Source organism: Coccinella septempunctata, chromosome 2 (genome assembly GCF_907165205.1).
Source record: "Coccinella septempunctata chromosome 2, icCocSept1.1, whole genome shotgun sequence".
NCBI lineage: Eukaryota > Metazoa > Arthropoda > Insecta > Coleoptera > Coccinellidae > Coccinella > Coccinella septempunctata.
Genome location: NC_058190.1, coordinates 39042346 through 39057815, shown reverse-complemented (window position 1 = coordinate 39057815; position 15470 = coordinate 39042346). Strand labels below are relative to the sequence as shown.

At 33.7% G+C, this 15470-nt stretch overlaps 1 protein-coding gene across 2 annotated transcripts in view; it reads right to left on the bottom strand.

Annotated features, from left to right (window-relative positions):
• Positions 1–12850, bottom strand: part of LOC123307432 (phospholipid phosphatase 1-like) — a 38153-nt gene extending 25303 nt beyond the window's left edge. Inside the window, exons 1-2 of one of the 2 annotated variants that reach the window (XM_044889734.1) lie at positions 12695–12850; positions 8201–8613 (exon numbers count right to left, since the gene is read on the bottom strand). In XM_044889734.1, the coding sequence (XP_044745669.1) occupies positions 8201–8266 (66 nt within the window). In that variant the 5' untranslated portion in view covers positions 8267–8613; positions 12695–12850. Of the gene's footprint in view, positions 1–7681; positions 7757–8200; positions 8614–12694 lie in introns of those variants that run through there. The other variant, XM_044889740.1, reaches the window with a different exon arrangement.
• Between the last annotated feature and the right edge of the window lie 2620 nt (positions 12851–15470).

Here is a 15470-nt window from a genome sequence, read left to right as displayed (position 1 = left end):
TTCATCATGAAAAAATACAATACATCACATCAAACTCAGCGATTAAATAGTTGGTAAACATTTTTCTTTATCTCAATTCGATTATTCTCAATCTGTATTATATTCCATTACAGCTAACTGCTGCAATGGGTTCAATACTCTATTTCGTATCACAAGCAATCAATATTAAAAAAAATACAAAACATTATCGAGCTATTCATCACAAAACAAATAAGACAAGTTATATTTCTGTATCGACAAAATATCAGTTCCTATTGATACGATATTGTTTTTGTTTTCAATAATTGATATTGAAAATCAACCAAAATAAAAGGAAATTTTCTCTACGATCTAAATTCTATATTGAAAAGTTGGTTGCGTTGCACTGCGATCTCAAGATCTATTTTTCCCCTATCAGAGCTTGTTTGAGTTGAATTTTTTGGAGTAGGTTTGATTTAATAGCAAATTCAAAATTATCAACAAGAGTGTTTGCATTTTAGTGATCAGAACAAATTAAATCCAGTTATTTTGTAACAAAGATAATACAGTTTAATAATTCAAAAGAATTTAATTGCTTGATTTCTGATTAAACTGAATTGATTAACTTCTTCTATGGAAATTACTTAATGCAATAAATTAATGAAAAAAATTGCCTAGGTATTTTTCAATTATTCGCTCAATTCACTGGCGGAAAATTGCAATTGCCCTTGGGGAGCACATGAGCTAATTCGATACAGTTCAAGCCAATGCAACTATTTGAGAGAGAGTCTTCAGAGGCTCCCAAAACCTTCAGGATGGCCACCGAAAGTTGCATATGATTATTTCGGATAATGAAATCAAAAATTTGAATATGTAGTATCTCGAAGAACGCTATTGTCCTAAACCGATAATGACATTTCTCAGCTTATTGAATAAACATACGGATTATTTGCGAAACCTATCAAAGACAACTAGATATTTATCTAGGCACAATGGAGAAAGGATTTTCAGTACAGTACATAGTAGGATATAATACTCTACTTTGTAAATTTACGTTTCTCCCAATATGTATATTTTTATTACTACTCCGTTTGATAATTTTATTTAACTACCAACCGCAGAAATGACTGCAACCGGTCATTCCTTTATTTACTTGTTGGCTGTTAATAGCAAATAAGTGCTTTTTGGCCAAGGCTAATGATGGGTAGATATCATTTAAAAGCCCTGTTCTACATAATAAACGTTGTTAAATGACTACTTCAAACCACTGCAGGTCAACAAAACGTTACATTAAGTAGATTAGGACAATTCAGCTCGTGTAATATAATAGGTACAATTAGAAGTATTGTTGTTGAGCGATGAATATATCGTGTTCACAGAGAATACTAAAAGTTGTCACCTTCTGTAAATTAGTCACAAAAATAATTTATCAAAATACCTTTCGACACTGGAATTCCATAACGAAATTGATTCCCATACATAACATATAACCACCATATGTTATTTATACGAGCTTAATCAAGAGACTCGTACTGAATATGAGAATATCCTTCAACCACTTGTATTATTGGGTGTACAGGGTGTCCGAGTTAAAGTGTCCCTATACCTTATTGTGGAAACTGTTGAAACTAAAGGAGCTAGAAGAAAAAGTAATATACAAAACATGTCTGTAATCGATTGAATTTTCATTTTTTATAACCCACCTTAATACAGGGTGCGCAGTTTTTTCCCTGTTGGTATCAACTTTCTTATTTTAAATGGAACGCCCTGTATATTATTGCATTTTTGAATTCCTTGTCAAATTTTAAGGTTACTTTGGTATGACAACCATGGTCTTATATAGCACCGATTCTGAGATATTCGACTTTTTCCTAAAATTTTGACAGCTGTAGGTGCTCACTAAAATAGTTGATACTAGTTTTCTAATGAATGTATCAAAACCAAATTTTGCCCAACTCTTGTCAATATATTGGATCATACGCAACATTTCTACTTTTAGCAATCTGATACACAGGGTCTTCAAAAATTAAAGTTAAAAATTCAAATAGAAGTTCAATCAAAAATTAATTTTTTCAAATGACAACCTACATTTTTAATGTTTATCATGTAGAGCAGGTTGAAATGAGCAAAAAATGTATTTAAACTTTTTCTGTAAAGTGAATAGTTCCAGGAATATGGACGAAACAGTGCATTTTCTCGGAACAACCAACGATAATTAATTAATTAATTAAGCTGATAGAATATGGTAACTGGGGAAACTAGTACTCATCTAATTGTGTATTTTAGAGTTTTTTTGTGTTGTCAGACAACTACTTGATTATTTTGAAAAAAATATATCTGTTAGTTGAGTCCCCCTTTAAAATTGAAATATTTTAATTTTATTGGGAGCGAGTACTGATTATAAATAGAAGAGTCTTTTTTTTCTTTTATTAGTCAATCTTATTGATTAAATTCAACAAAAAAATCAAAGGCAACTATATAGCAGCAACAATAATTAATAAATATCGCTGGTTCTTACGGGGAAATGCACTTTTTTGTCCATAATCCTGAAACTATTGACTTTACAGAAAAGGTTGAATACATTTTTTTCTCATTTAAACCTGCTCTACATGATGAACAAGAAAAAAATGAGGTTACCTCTTGAAAAAATTAAGTTTTGATTGAACTTCTATTTGAATTTTTAACTTAAATTTTTGACGACCCTGTATATCAGATTGCTAAAAATAGAGATGTAACGTATGATCCAATATGCTGACAAGAGCTGGACAAAATTTGGTTTCGATACATTCATTAGAAAACTAGTATCAGCTATTTTAGTGAGCATCTACAGCTGTCAAAATTTTAGGAAAAAGTCGAATATCTCAGAATCGGTGCTATATAGGATCATGGTTGTCATGCCAAAGTTACCTTAAAATGTGACAAGGAATTCAAAAATGCAATAATATACAGGTGTTCCATTTAAAATAAGAAAGTTGATACCAATAGGGAAAAAACAGAGCAGCCTGTATTGAGGTGGGTTATACAAAATAAAAGTTCAATCGATTACAGACAAGTTTGGTATTCAACTTTTTCTTCTAGCTCCTTTAGTTCCTACAATAAGGTATAGGGACACTTGAACTCGGACGCCCTGTACTTAAAAACCGTGTTAAAAACATTCAAGAATATATTTTACTAGGTATTTCGATTAACATATTCTTCTATAAATGTCTTACGCAGTTCTCTATGTGGTCTTAATCATGAGCATAAAAGTCGAAAGTTACAAACTCCCGAGGTCATGTTTTTATGATTATGATTGGACTAAAAATTGAAACGTCGAAAAATGTTCTAGGTGAAATCCAATGGTTCAATTGATTCGAACAGTGACAGTGATGAAGACCATGATAGTGGTGCAAATTATGACTGTGGTGGCATTACAGACCACATCAGTCTCTCAGGCTGCAGTGTTACGATCGTGAAATATCGCCTTCCTAGTGACCCATTAATCCACAATATAGGCACACTTGTAAAACAGGCAAATTCATGGATAGTAAAGCATCTATGAGGTAACTTATAAACAGGTTTCGATAGCACTGATTTCTTCGAAATTATAAGATGCTCGGATTCTATTCGATTCATCATCGAAGTTACTTGCCTGTAGCATAAAAACTAACTATGAGTCAATCCATTTCAAGGAAGAAATACCGGAATATATAATTATAAAAGGATGACTTCGATAGCGTCTAACCACTCACCTTTTCGTTCAAAAACGGATAGGATAATTGAATACTCCTTGCACGAGATTTAAGGTAATTTCTTCTTTGATTAATTAAATGCATCATTGTTTAAGAAAGGATATGGTATTATTCGTTTCCCCAAGAAATATTTCAGTGAGAGATCGGCAAATTATTTGAAAATAACTTATTCACCGAATATTGGAAAAACTACTAGAAGTTTCAAGATGTTTCATCAATTTTTTTTCTTTTCTAAAATAGATTTAATCAAAGGATGTCAATAAGGTCTAAGTTATCACAACTGACAATCTTCAACAGGTAAAAGCGGCTTTAAAAACAACAATCAAGAAATACGAGAAATTGTCGGTTATTTTTTGTGCAACTTCGATTTACGATTGACGTTGAACAAACGGACCTATCATCGATATTTGGACCCAAAAAATACTCAGGTGTCTCCTATATTTTCACATCTGCAAAGGTACAAACTGAAAAGGACCGTTACGTGAATAGGTGGTAATTATTTCTTCAGTGAAATCACGAACCCTTGGTTCTTTTTTTACTGCACACAATAGGTATAATTACAGGTAGCTTATGTTGAAAGATCACACAAGGTGTGAAGTCGGTTTGGGAGTTTTTCAAAACAACCAGGTAGAAGCCTGACTTTGATTAAGTCAAAATAGAGATGTTTAAAACTGAGCCTTTTGAATTTTCATGATGCCTAAATATACCGAGTTACAGAATATATTAATGTCAAATCTGTTAACTTATCAATTCATCGGTGATGTACCTGAATACGAGAGGTTGAGAAGTTAAAAAATATGAGTTTGTTGAAAACTATACCAGTCTTCGAAATAGCAATTTAGAAGTCGAGTGCCATCCAACAAGTAAACTATCAGCTTCATTTTACAATAGGGCTGATTTGGAGGTTGAAAACTAATGAAAAAACAACCTTTGGAAATAACAGACAAATATGCAGTATTTATATCACCTTGCAGATAACTATTCACTACTTGGCTTACACTAAAATAGTTTTAAAATTAAATCTAAATGTCTTTATTTTTATAGATTTTTCTGTACCTTCAAGTGGTCTTAATTCATTATTCCTATTCCTGTAGAGTAGTTTTCCCAATTAATGAAATAATTTACTTTCAGATTCATCGTCTACAAATGTGATATAACTCCTGATGTGTAGTTAACGATCAAGTTAATTTATTCAATTATTCATTCAGTTGTGGCGAATTTGAAGATTCTTCAGAAACAACAGCACATGGAACCTGATCATATAATACCATATGATATGTTGAATAATGTTCATTCTACTCCAAACAAAAATGTAAAAATCGAAAATCATTTCCGAATACCTATTCAGTCAGCAGAACAGAGTGATATATACTTCATTCAAATATATTTTAGCAGTCGGTTGGCCATGAAATAATTTTCTCAAGTTTTTGTAACTAGAACGAAGTTAGGTTGGCACCCATGAAATGTCGTTAATGTCATAACGCCGTTGCCACAACTAATATCAATTTTTATTTCGAAAATGCCGAAAGTGATTGAAAAAAGAGACAGGGTTTCAGGAAGTGCTATTTAGAATTCAGGTCCGCTCATTCAAATAGTTATATTCTAAAATCCACAATACGTCAGACGGTAGCGAACATATTCAAGGTAAGAGAATTTATATAATGTTTCATCTGAATCTAAACGACTTATATTTCAGCTGAATATTTCCACAATCAGAAAGATTGCGAATGAAGAGTATGACAAAGAATTTCCTTCTATTGGGAGACCCAAAAAAGTGGTGGCATTTCATGCAGAATTTTATGTTTGAGTGAATTAATGCGAAAAGTTAACTACAGGATTTTCGATAAATGTCATCGGAGAATGAGTTCCCTAAAATGGATTTTTCTGTTTTTCATTTGACTTGTCCTATACAATGTAAATGTCTTAAGGTACTAATAAATACCTAAATATTATAATTACATCAGTGTATTAAGATGAATAGACACAAATACACGCAAGTTGCCCTGTTACTGTTTATTCATGTGAAATTTTTGTTCAACGGTGAAGTTGCATCTTAACTTGAAACTTCCTTCAACTCCTTTTACTTATATTGATGCAAGATGATTTTTGTTGAAGAATTTAACATTCTTGTAATTATCTGTTAATTCCTCCAGGAAATACCTACCCATTCCCAACCACTGCATCATATGCATTTCATCTTCGAGTTAATATTTTTGAAATCTACAAATGATGTAAGCCAAAGAAGATAACGAACATTAACTCTCCTCAAGCTAGTGCATATTATGATATTATACTGATCTCTTTCATGCAAATAACTGGATTTGGTATGCCTTCAATCAGTTTGTATAAACTTCATTTATGTTCGTCACATATTTTCCGAAGAGATTCGACATTGTGATAAAATACGTAATAACAGAAACTTTTACGTAGAACGGGCAACATAGCGTTGATTTAAAACCCAAAAATGTTTGGACAATCGTCATAACCCCACATTTTCGTACTATACAGAGTGGAATGTGTCAAATTTCCATGGCCAACCGACTGCTAAAATAAAGTTGAATGAAGTATAGGTATGTGGGCTTCTGAATTTTTCCTGATTCAATGCCCTATGCAAATAGAAAATTACGGATAAATGTGATTCTGAAACTTGTAATATTGAGAAACAGTTGCCCGCATGCATGATCTAAAATTCATGGAAAAAACAATGAATAAGTGCCAGAAATGTAAAATCATTTGCCGAAGGTTGAATTCAAATTTATTCTTTCGAAGTTGTGTCCTGGTTTTCCTTTACCACACAAGGATTCTCTTCTGATTGATTCCCACAAAATTTCAAGGTTGGACAATAAATTCCTCGCTGAGATCAATATGGTAGATAACTCAACTTAAGGAATAGCGTTAATCATAAGGTTAATCATCACATAATAGTATACTGTACGATCGAAATAGCTTCGTATACAAGATAAACAATATTGTGTTGTTTTTTGCAATGAAAATAAGATTTCTTTATAACCTGAAGGGTGTAGCTAGGTAAATGTTATCACAGGGCAAGTGTATTCAGCTCTTTTGCGATTTTTATTCAGCTCGCTTATAATTAGGTACTCGATACGATGCCTCTCTCCATATTTATTTTCAATAAACGAAAAATCATAAACAAATACCTCTTGACATTCCATTTTTGAACTACAGAATCATTTCATTGAGTTGAATAAGATTCCTTCATTTTCGAATTATTTGATGTTTGTTAAATATCAAGGAATAAGAATTTTATAATTCGTAAACATGTGTGACTTGATATAGCCTTTGAAAATAGTCATGAATAAACAAGGATTATCCTTCTGTTCTGAAAAAAACTAGCCCATTATCTTAATTGGTTCCCTTGTTATAACAGTTAAAGGGGAAGTAACATACGATTCGGCTTTACGGATGCTACCCCAAATACGGAAATGTGCCACATCTTTGAGCAGTAGCCTGAATTGCGAAATGATACAGTTGAAAAATAGGAATTACCACGCGAGAAGCAATATTAGGAATACTGAATAACTTTCAGTTTTTCCTGAACAGAGGAAAAATGATTGTGAAAACAAGTTTTATAGACACTTTTTCAACTTTTTTTTTCTCATAAAAACAAACTAAATTGAAAAAAAGCTGGGTGACATCAAGACGTCCTTCAACTTCAATTTAAAAAAAATCAAGGCCTCGATCAAGGCTATACGTACAAAATCTCGTACAAAATTGAAAGCGTAAATTAAGAACTAGTAAATGACGTTTTTGAACGGAGATTCTTGCGGTAGGTATTACTTGTCCTCAAAGTTCAGCTATCAGTTTTTTGCTCACACCTCAGGATATGATAATGGGGCTCTCATAATGAGTGCCCATCCAAGTATAATTCATTTTCAAAACAATTTTCATGAAGCACCCATAAATAGATCAAAACTATTTTCGAGTAACTCTGAAAATCACGATAATGAAGATAACAGTCAATATCGACTCACAATCAATGAAACAACATAACCTACATCGACGACATTGAAAACAAAAGTAAATAAACAAACACTCGTATAGTTATCGTTTAAATTAATGAGATCGCACCAGATTTTGAAGCGCCAATTTCAACCGTCTATTAAATATTGATATTAGGCATAGTTAGACGACAATTTTTATATCATTAATTAAAGGGGAGGTTTAAAAGTATCAAATTATCAAGAATAGAAGAGATAATGTTTGGAAAATCGTTGAAAATGAAACTTCGATTGCAGAGTTCATTTTTACATAAAAACAATTTTTGTACCCTTGGTTATTTTGCAAGGACTACTTACTATTGATTGGGATTATTTTCTTATTGCGTGTATTTAATTTGAAACGTCTCTCCCTAAAGCAAGCAATATCTTGCAGGTTACATCGAACCAATGTAATATTTCAAAGTGTGAAGGAGCCAGCACTTTGTTAATCACAGTAATAAACGCATAAATTAGGAGTGAAAATGGATTTCTTAACCCTCAAGATCAACTTACGTAGCACAAGGTGTTCTCGTTTCGCAGCACATAGTGTTCGCCAACGTTCGGATACAAATTATGCATCTTCAACTTCCGTATTCACCAGTGAAACTACTGTCCAAACATCCAGCAGCACATAACACTATTTGCACCGAAAATATTGACAATTCTTCACCATTCGACTATAATAATCGAATGTGGTTCCACAATCGACGAAGTTCATTGATTCTGCGGACTCTGTTGACCACCGCAACCGTCCAACTACCGGAGCAAGGTAACTGCCGCAGCACAGGTAACTCTCAATTATGATTGTCCTTCGATACGGCGTCGGTTTGTTTCACGGTACCATGGTGATTGTTGCTGGAACCCGGTGTGGTGTTGTGAGTCACCGTTTCTTCGTACAATTTGGCTGGAAGGCAGCGGTGCGGGGACTGAAATGCAGAGAAAGTTTTTGAGGGCTTCGGAATGCTTAAAACAGAGGTACGAAGGGCGTTGACTCTGCTGGCAGTCACGGAGAGGCCAGCAGGTGGAAGACGACATATGCGAAACTTTTGGGTATCAATTTGATAGGTAGGTACAGGTAAAGATCTGCGTTTCAGGATATCTCCTTGATATAAAGCGAACCGAAAGCTATGTGAAACTAGCAACCCCAAATGGGAATTTTGAAACGAAAATTTCAGGGTAGTTTGTCCAATGTTACTCCACTTTGGTCCACCCAAATAGGGGAAAGGTGCCCAAGACGATCCCCTTAAGCAAGAATTTACTTAATTCTTTAGTTTGTTCGGGTAGCACAAAAATGAAAACGTCTACTCCTCTTAGAAATATCATCTTTCTATTGTCCTACTCAAAATATTCGGCCACAAAAGGTTTTTTGAAATATTTTCGATTTTCCAAAACGTTACAAAAGGATCATCTTATACACTGGTGTTTAAGATGATACCTGTGGCATGGTTTTTGGATATCACAGATACTTTACGAGATAAAGGCACCAGTACGAAGAGCCGAAAGAAGAGTTTTCACTTATAACTTGAAAACAAAAGAAGATAGAAGGCCATTAACAATCTTTAAAAAATCGAGGTCAGAAACGTGCCATCCATTTTTTCCTAGCTCTTACGGTTACAGAGCTGCCATTAAATCCCATCGAATTTTGCCCACCCTGTACATATATTTTGATAGACAATTCATGAGGTCAAAAGAAACAGTAGTGGTTCCCTGATTCTCGACACTCTGTGACCTAATTTTGTTGCATTCATTTCTGGACCAACCTGTATTGAAATGAAATTATGGATAGACATACACTCAATAATAATCATAATTCCATGTAATGTAACTACTCAAAAATGATCCCCACTGAGTTGCATGCACAGACCATATTATGTGGAATTATCTAATTAGATTCTGAATTAATTCAGAATAATAATATGATTGTGTGTACTTATGTAAGTGCTAACCAAACGTTTTCATTTGTAATGGACGTTATAGAATCGAAACATTTTTCGTTTCTTTAACGACGTTTCAGATTTATGTTGAACCTCTTCAAATAAAGAATGGCCCAACATCACTGATGGCAGTTTTTAGAGAATTTACGAGTGGCCTTTGAAATATCTCCGTTGTAGGTGACGAGTGGTTCGGCTCATTTAATCATTCGAGACATTTCACCCTATTCAGCTTAGTCAATCCCTATTTCCCAACACTTAAATCTCCCAGTTCCATATTGAAAGAGTTTATTTCGCTCAATTTAACGAGGATATAGGTACCTACGAAGCTTCTACCTGTTTCTTTCAGATTGTTATCGAAATTGGTCTTTATTTCCACCTGCTGGGGGTAAGTATAGTTTACACAAGAACGAAGAAATAACTTTAGTGGAAGATGACCATGGAATCATTGGAATTTTGTTTTTTTTTCAATTGAGATATTTTCTGATTTTTGATGTGAAAAAATTCCACATTTCACACATTGCATCACAAAATTTGTCGAACATTTCGAACAATTTTGAGAAGAAAAGTCAAGATACAAAAACGTTGCTGAATGTCTTTATTTCCTTAAAAAATATTTTAATTCGGGTTGATTTTTCCATCCCTTCATGGTAAAATTTCGGAATTGAAGAAACAGTGACATTCATTTAGAGTTGGCCTAGATTGTACAATTTAGAAGATGGATAATCAATTAAAACAAACTCCCATTTAAAGAGGAAAGAGCTTGAAGGAAAAAATATACGAAAATCTTCCCAATTCGAAATCATCCTGTATAATGATATTTACTACTTGATATTATTTTTATTTCTTATAGTTATTCGGTAATGGCAATTGAAAGTCTGTATCACGATCTTACACGATATTCTCGGACTTTTAAACTGGTTCTTTGGCTCAATGCTTAGGAATTCGACAGACCACAGTTCCCAGTACAATTTCAGGTTTTCTTTTTATTCAATTTCGATGAGAAAGACTGAGAATATTCAAAATTATAATGACAATCAACATTTCATGACTCGAAAAAATTAAAGAGGCGATTTTTTGGGGAAAGTTGAAGTGGGTATTTGGTATAAAAAATTTTTTGAAAAACCCCGGAAAATTTACACCCTCCAAAGATGAAAAAAAATTTTTTTTTCCTTTTTATTTTACCCGTATATTAAGCTAGAGACAAGAAACAATAAGAACGATACCAAAAAATTACAGTGCACAATCCTAGTATCGGTATTATTGTTTTTATGATTGTCATCGCACGAACTACTAGATATTGAGGCAAAATACCCTCGCTTCAGCTCATCTTTTCGAAAATGCATTACATTTTTCTCGTAAATGCTTTAGTTTTCGAAAAACTTATAGAAATAAAAAAGTTAGTAGATATATGAATTGGGCTTTTTTATTTTTCAAAAGGAAAATTTTCATCCAGAAAAAAGTTGTGAAAAAAAATATCTTAGATCTTTTTTTTTCGCCCTTTCTAAGCATACTGCAGGGTTGAAAAATTTTCAAAATTTCTTTGACAAAGGATATTTACCAAGTTTCGTGTCTTCAGCTGATTATACAGAGTGTTCCTAAATTGAACGTATAAACGAAAAAGGGAGATTCCTTAAGTGAGTTTAAGAAAAAAAATTCCCATAAACATGAGGTCGCAAACGTTTCGATTTCGAGATACAGAGTGTTGAAGTTTGAATTTTTTTCAAGTTTTTTTCTCATAGTATCTACACTTCACAAGATATTCAACTGAAATTTGGCATAGATATTACATATTGGAGTTCTCACCACGTGACATCGCAATTTCGAAAGAAGATCTACAGGGTGATATTTTTTCTGGAACACTGCCACCTGTTCTTCTGCAGAACTTTTTTTTGGTGAGCAACTGTTAATTTGAAAAAATGTAAAAAGAAGCTTTGTTCTTATACTAAACTTTTCGGTCTCTTGTAGTTTTTTGTAGATACTATGAGAAAAAAACTTGAAAAAAAATCAAATTTCAACACTCTGTATCTCGAAAACGAAACGATTGCGACCCCATGTTTATGGGACATTTTTTTCTTAATCTCACTTAAGGAATCTCCCCTTTTCGTTTGTACGTTCAATTTAGGAAAACCCTGAATAGGTGAAATAAAAAACAAAACAATTTTCTTTTGTTATCCTCGGAAGGATTTCCGATGGAGGTTTTTCAAAAAATTTTATAGCAAATACCCTCCCTAATTTTCACCACAGAATCACCCTTTACATTTTTTCGGTGTTATTCAGATACACCTTGTATAATTTGAAGCATTTTCTTAGTCCCTTCACTTTGTTTAGACATCAAAAATGAAATTGAGCAGACATTATCTGGGAGTGAGAAGGCAATAAAAAAATGTTGGTGGTTGAGGTAATTTTAAGGTGTAGAAAAAGCCATCCCTATTCCTTATTCATATTATACCAAAATAATAAAACATTAATTTTTGATAGGTTCATTAATTTTGAAGAAATAAGGTCTCATGTAATTTGTTGCTGAAACAAACGGTTTTTGGAGAAAAAATAGGGGACCACCACCAAAAACTTTTTATTGCCATTTCGTTCCCATAGAATATCTCCATTTCTGGTTTGTAAGAAAAAATTTTAGAGAGCTGTATCTGAGAAGGGGTGCTCAAAAAATTTCCATAAACGCACACTATTTTTTGAAAAGGAATCACCCCTTAAATTCATTTTGCAACTATTCATTCACACTCTGTATAGTTATTGCAATGATCCTACTGGTTCATTATTTCTTCAGTATGAACGCAAAGAAATTTTATAAATTCATTATTTTAAATTATGTACGAAATGGCTACCCAACCATCAAATTTCTGGATATTTTTAGCACATCCGGTAACTTGAATGGGCTCTTTCCGACTAGTCCCTCCAAAAATTCAAAACGAATAGAAATGAATGTCTCACCCTTACCCTCGCACAAATTAATACGAAAAAAAAATTCGAAACCAGTATCTACCGAAGCCAACTTCCTCTTCCTCCAACAAGCATATACACTTAGTCGCTAAAACGCTTATTAATCAACATCCCTTACCCCCCGATCATTCCAACATTCCGAACACAAGAAGCACCCAACTTCCGGAAACCAAACAAATAGACATCCGACAACACAGAACCAGTTCCTCTTGCAGTCCTCCAGTCCCGAAATATTCGGTTTCACTTAATGACCGTTCACTCAACTTTCATGGCTTGAGTCATCATCGAAACTGACATGAATTCAACAACTTCGCCCATTCCACGGTCCTCTATTATTTTAAATTGAGACTGTTAAAAGGTTCATGTCTTCAATTGAGCTATCTCTCTTAGACTGATTGGTGCGAATAGGTTTGTTCCTTTGCAGAGGACGTGAGTGGGGTCATTAGGGATCTTGGATACCTATAGCAGAGCTTAGCAGATAGCAGAACGATCTGAATTATGAATTAGGTAATGACCTCTTGGATGGTGCATCGATGACATGAGACGAGAGTCGACTTGAGATTACGGTTTCGTGTGTTGGAAGTAGGAAGGTCTTTTAAAAATCGGCATTTAATTTTACATCGCCTGGCCTCGAATGATGATATCCTTATGCCTTGAGCCTAGATCAATATGTTAACTGTCACTATATGGTTGAAAGAGCAAGGACTAATAGTCATTTCATTCAATAGTGGTAACAAGAGTTATTTCCTACCTACTTTTGATTAGATAACAAACTATATTTCTAACTCTTTTACCATATCGTATACAAACTAGAATATATAGAAGGAAACAGCAGGTAGCACCTTTTATAGCTATCTTTCAGAGAGACAAATATTAGTAAAAACCGTATCTTAATACTATGCTTTGTAGTTGGGGAGCCCAAGAGGGAAATTCAGGAGCTTGTCAGATTAATATACAGATAGATAGCTTGGACCCTGTAGAGTACCTTTACCAAAAATTAGATCTGTATATAGGGGTAATTGTCTAGGACAGCCTGTCAGAAAAGTAAAAAAAAATCAATCATTGTACCCGAGCGTGTCAGATTAAGATATATGTGGTTAATTACATGTTGAAAAATATAGATTCTCTTAATCTGACAATTTAAGCTTGACGAAAATATGTGGGAGGGCGCCAAACTTGCAAAAAAAAAAAACGTCACGTGTACATTCTCGAGCGCGGTGGCTTTTTTTTCTTATTTTGAAGCTAATGATTCAAGAATAACGGAAATAATATAATCTGACAGTTTCAGCAAGCCGATACAATAAAAATGTCACAAAATCAGTTTTTTTGAATTATCTCCTCCCCTGGGCTTTAAATTGTTTTCACATTCATTATAGAAGTTGTAGAGCATAACATTTTGTACACATTTTGTTCGAAACAATTTTTTCTACGTTTGAACGTTTTTGAGATATATGGCGATTGATAGACTCGGTTTCTATATTAACCTTGGCCTTTCGCATGTGTGGCTAAGCTCCTAGCCCTTATCGCCCTCTAACTCGAAAACGGTTGAGAGTATGTAAAATTGCTTCAGACAAAAGTTGTATAGAATTTTATTGTCTACAACTTTCATAATGAATACAGAAACTGTTAGAGGTACAGGAAGGGAGATATTATAAAAAAATTCCTTGTTATCATCTTCAAACTGTCAGATTAAGAAAACCTCCTCCTGATTAGTGTCAGATTAATGGGTCAACACGTCTGCAACACCGAGATTAACCATTTATATGAAAATCTGACACGCGAGTACGTAGAAGTAATTATTTTTTTCATTTTCAAAGGATCTCTGGGACCTTGTGTCACGTCCGAATTGTCAGTCCCTTGAGAAGTAGCTTCCTTTAGGTCCAATTAACATATCCTCTAAAAATCTGACACGCTCGAAAAAAATATATATTTCACCATTTTCTTCCGTACGACCAGTCCCACCACGCAAAACTGTCAGATTAACATGAATTTATTATCAGAGACATGTAGGGCATATACAGTATCTTAATCTGACATGCTCGAGTATGTACACCTGACGATTTTTTTTATATCTTCGGGAACCTGCAGACGCTTTCCCCACCGCTGAAAGTGCATACATCATAGAACTTTTTTTCTTTTTACTATCTTATCTTCAAAATCCACTAGGTCTCCACGACGCTCGAGTAAATCCCAATTCAGCATCGTCGGCTCCCCAACTATTGGAGTTATTAGCAAAAATTGAGATTTTGACGATTCCAAAAAGTTCACATAACCTTTCTTGACTTTGAAGTTGGGCATCTGAAACCAGAACCTATTGTGAAAAATACAGAACCGATCAAGTCAAAATATAGTCCTAAAATAACTTTTTGAATTTTGAATGTTATTGAGAAATTTGAGTTCACTAACAACAGCTCATATCATGAGCTGCAGAAGAGAACATTTCATCAAAAACTTCATTATCTCTAGAATAACAGGCAAAAACTAATAGTGTTCAGTACATTCCAATTTTTTTACAATAAAAATAAGCAAATACATCATTATAGGTGCGTTTATAAATTGAAGATCAAAAATGGGAAAAATATTCATTGCCCCATAGCTGAAAGACATTATTCATCTGATAAATTAATAATCTGCTCCTATATGTTGAAATCAGACCGCAAGGTTTTTTCCCCCACGTAGTCATATCAGTTTGCGAAAACTACAGAAGATAAGCGAAACTACGCTTGCAATGATGAAATTGTACTTTTCACAACGCTATTCAAATAAACTAAGCCTATCTTCTTCGGAATGAAACAAGATTAGATGATTAGTAATGCTCATTGTCATTCGAGATCGTTTCATAAAAATTCAATAGGTACAATGATCCTTTGTGTGCAATACAACGTGAATCGATT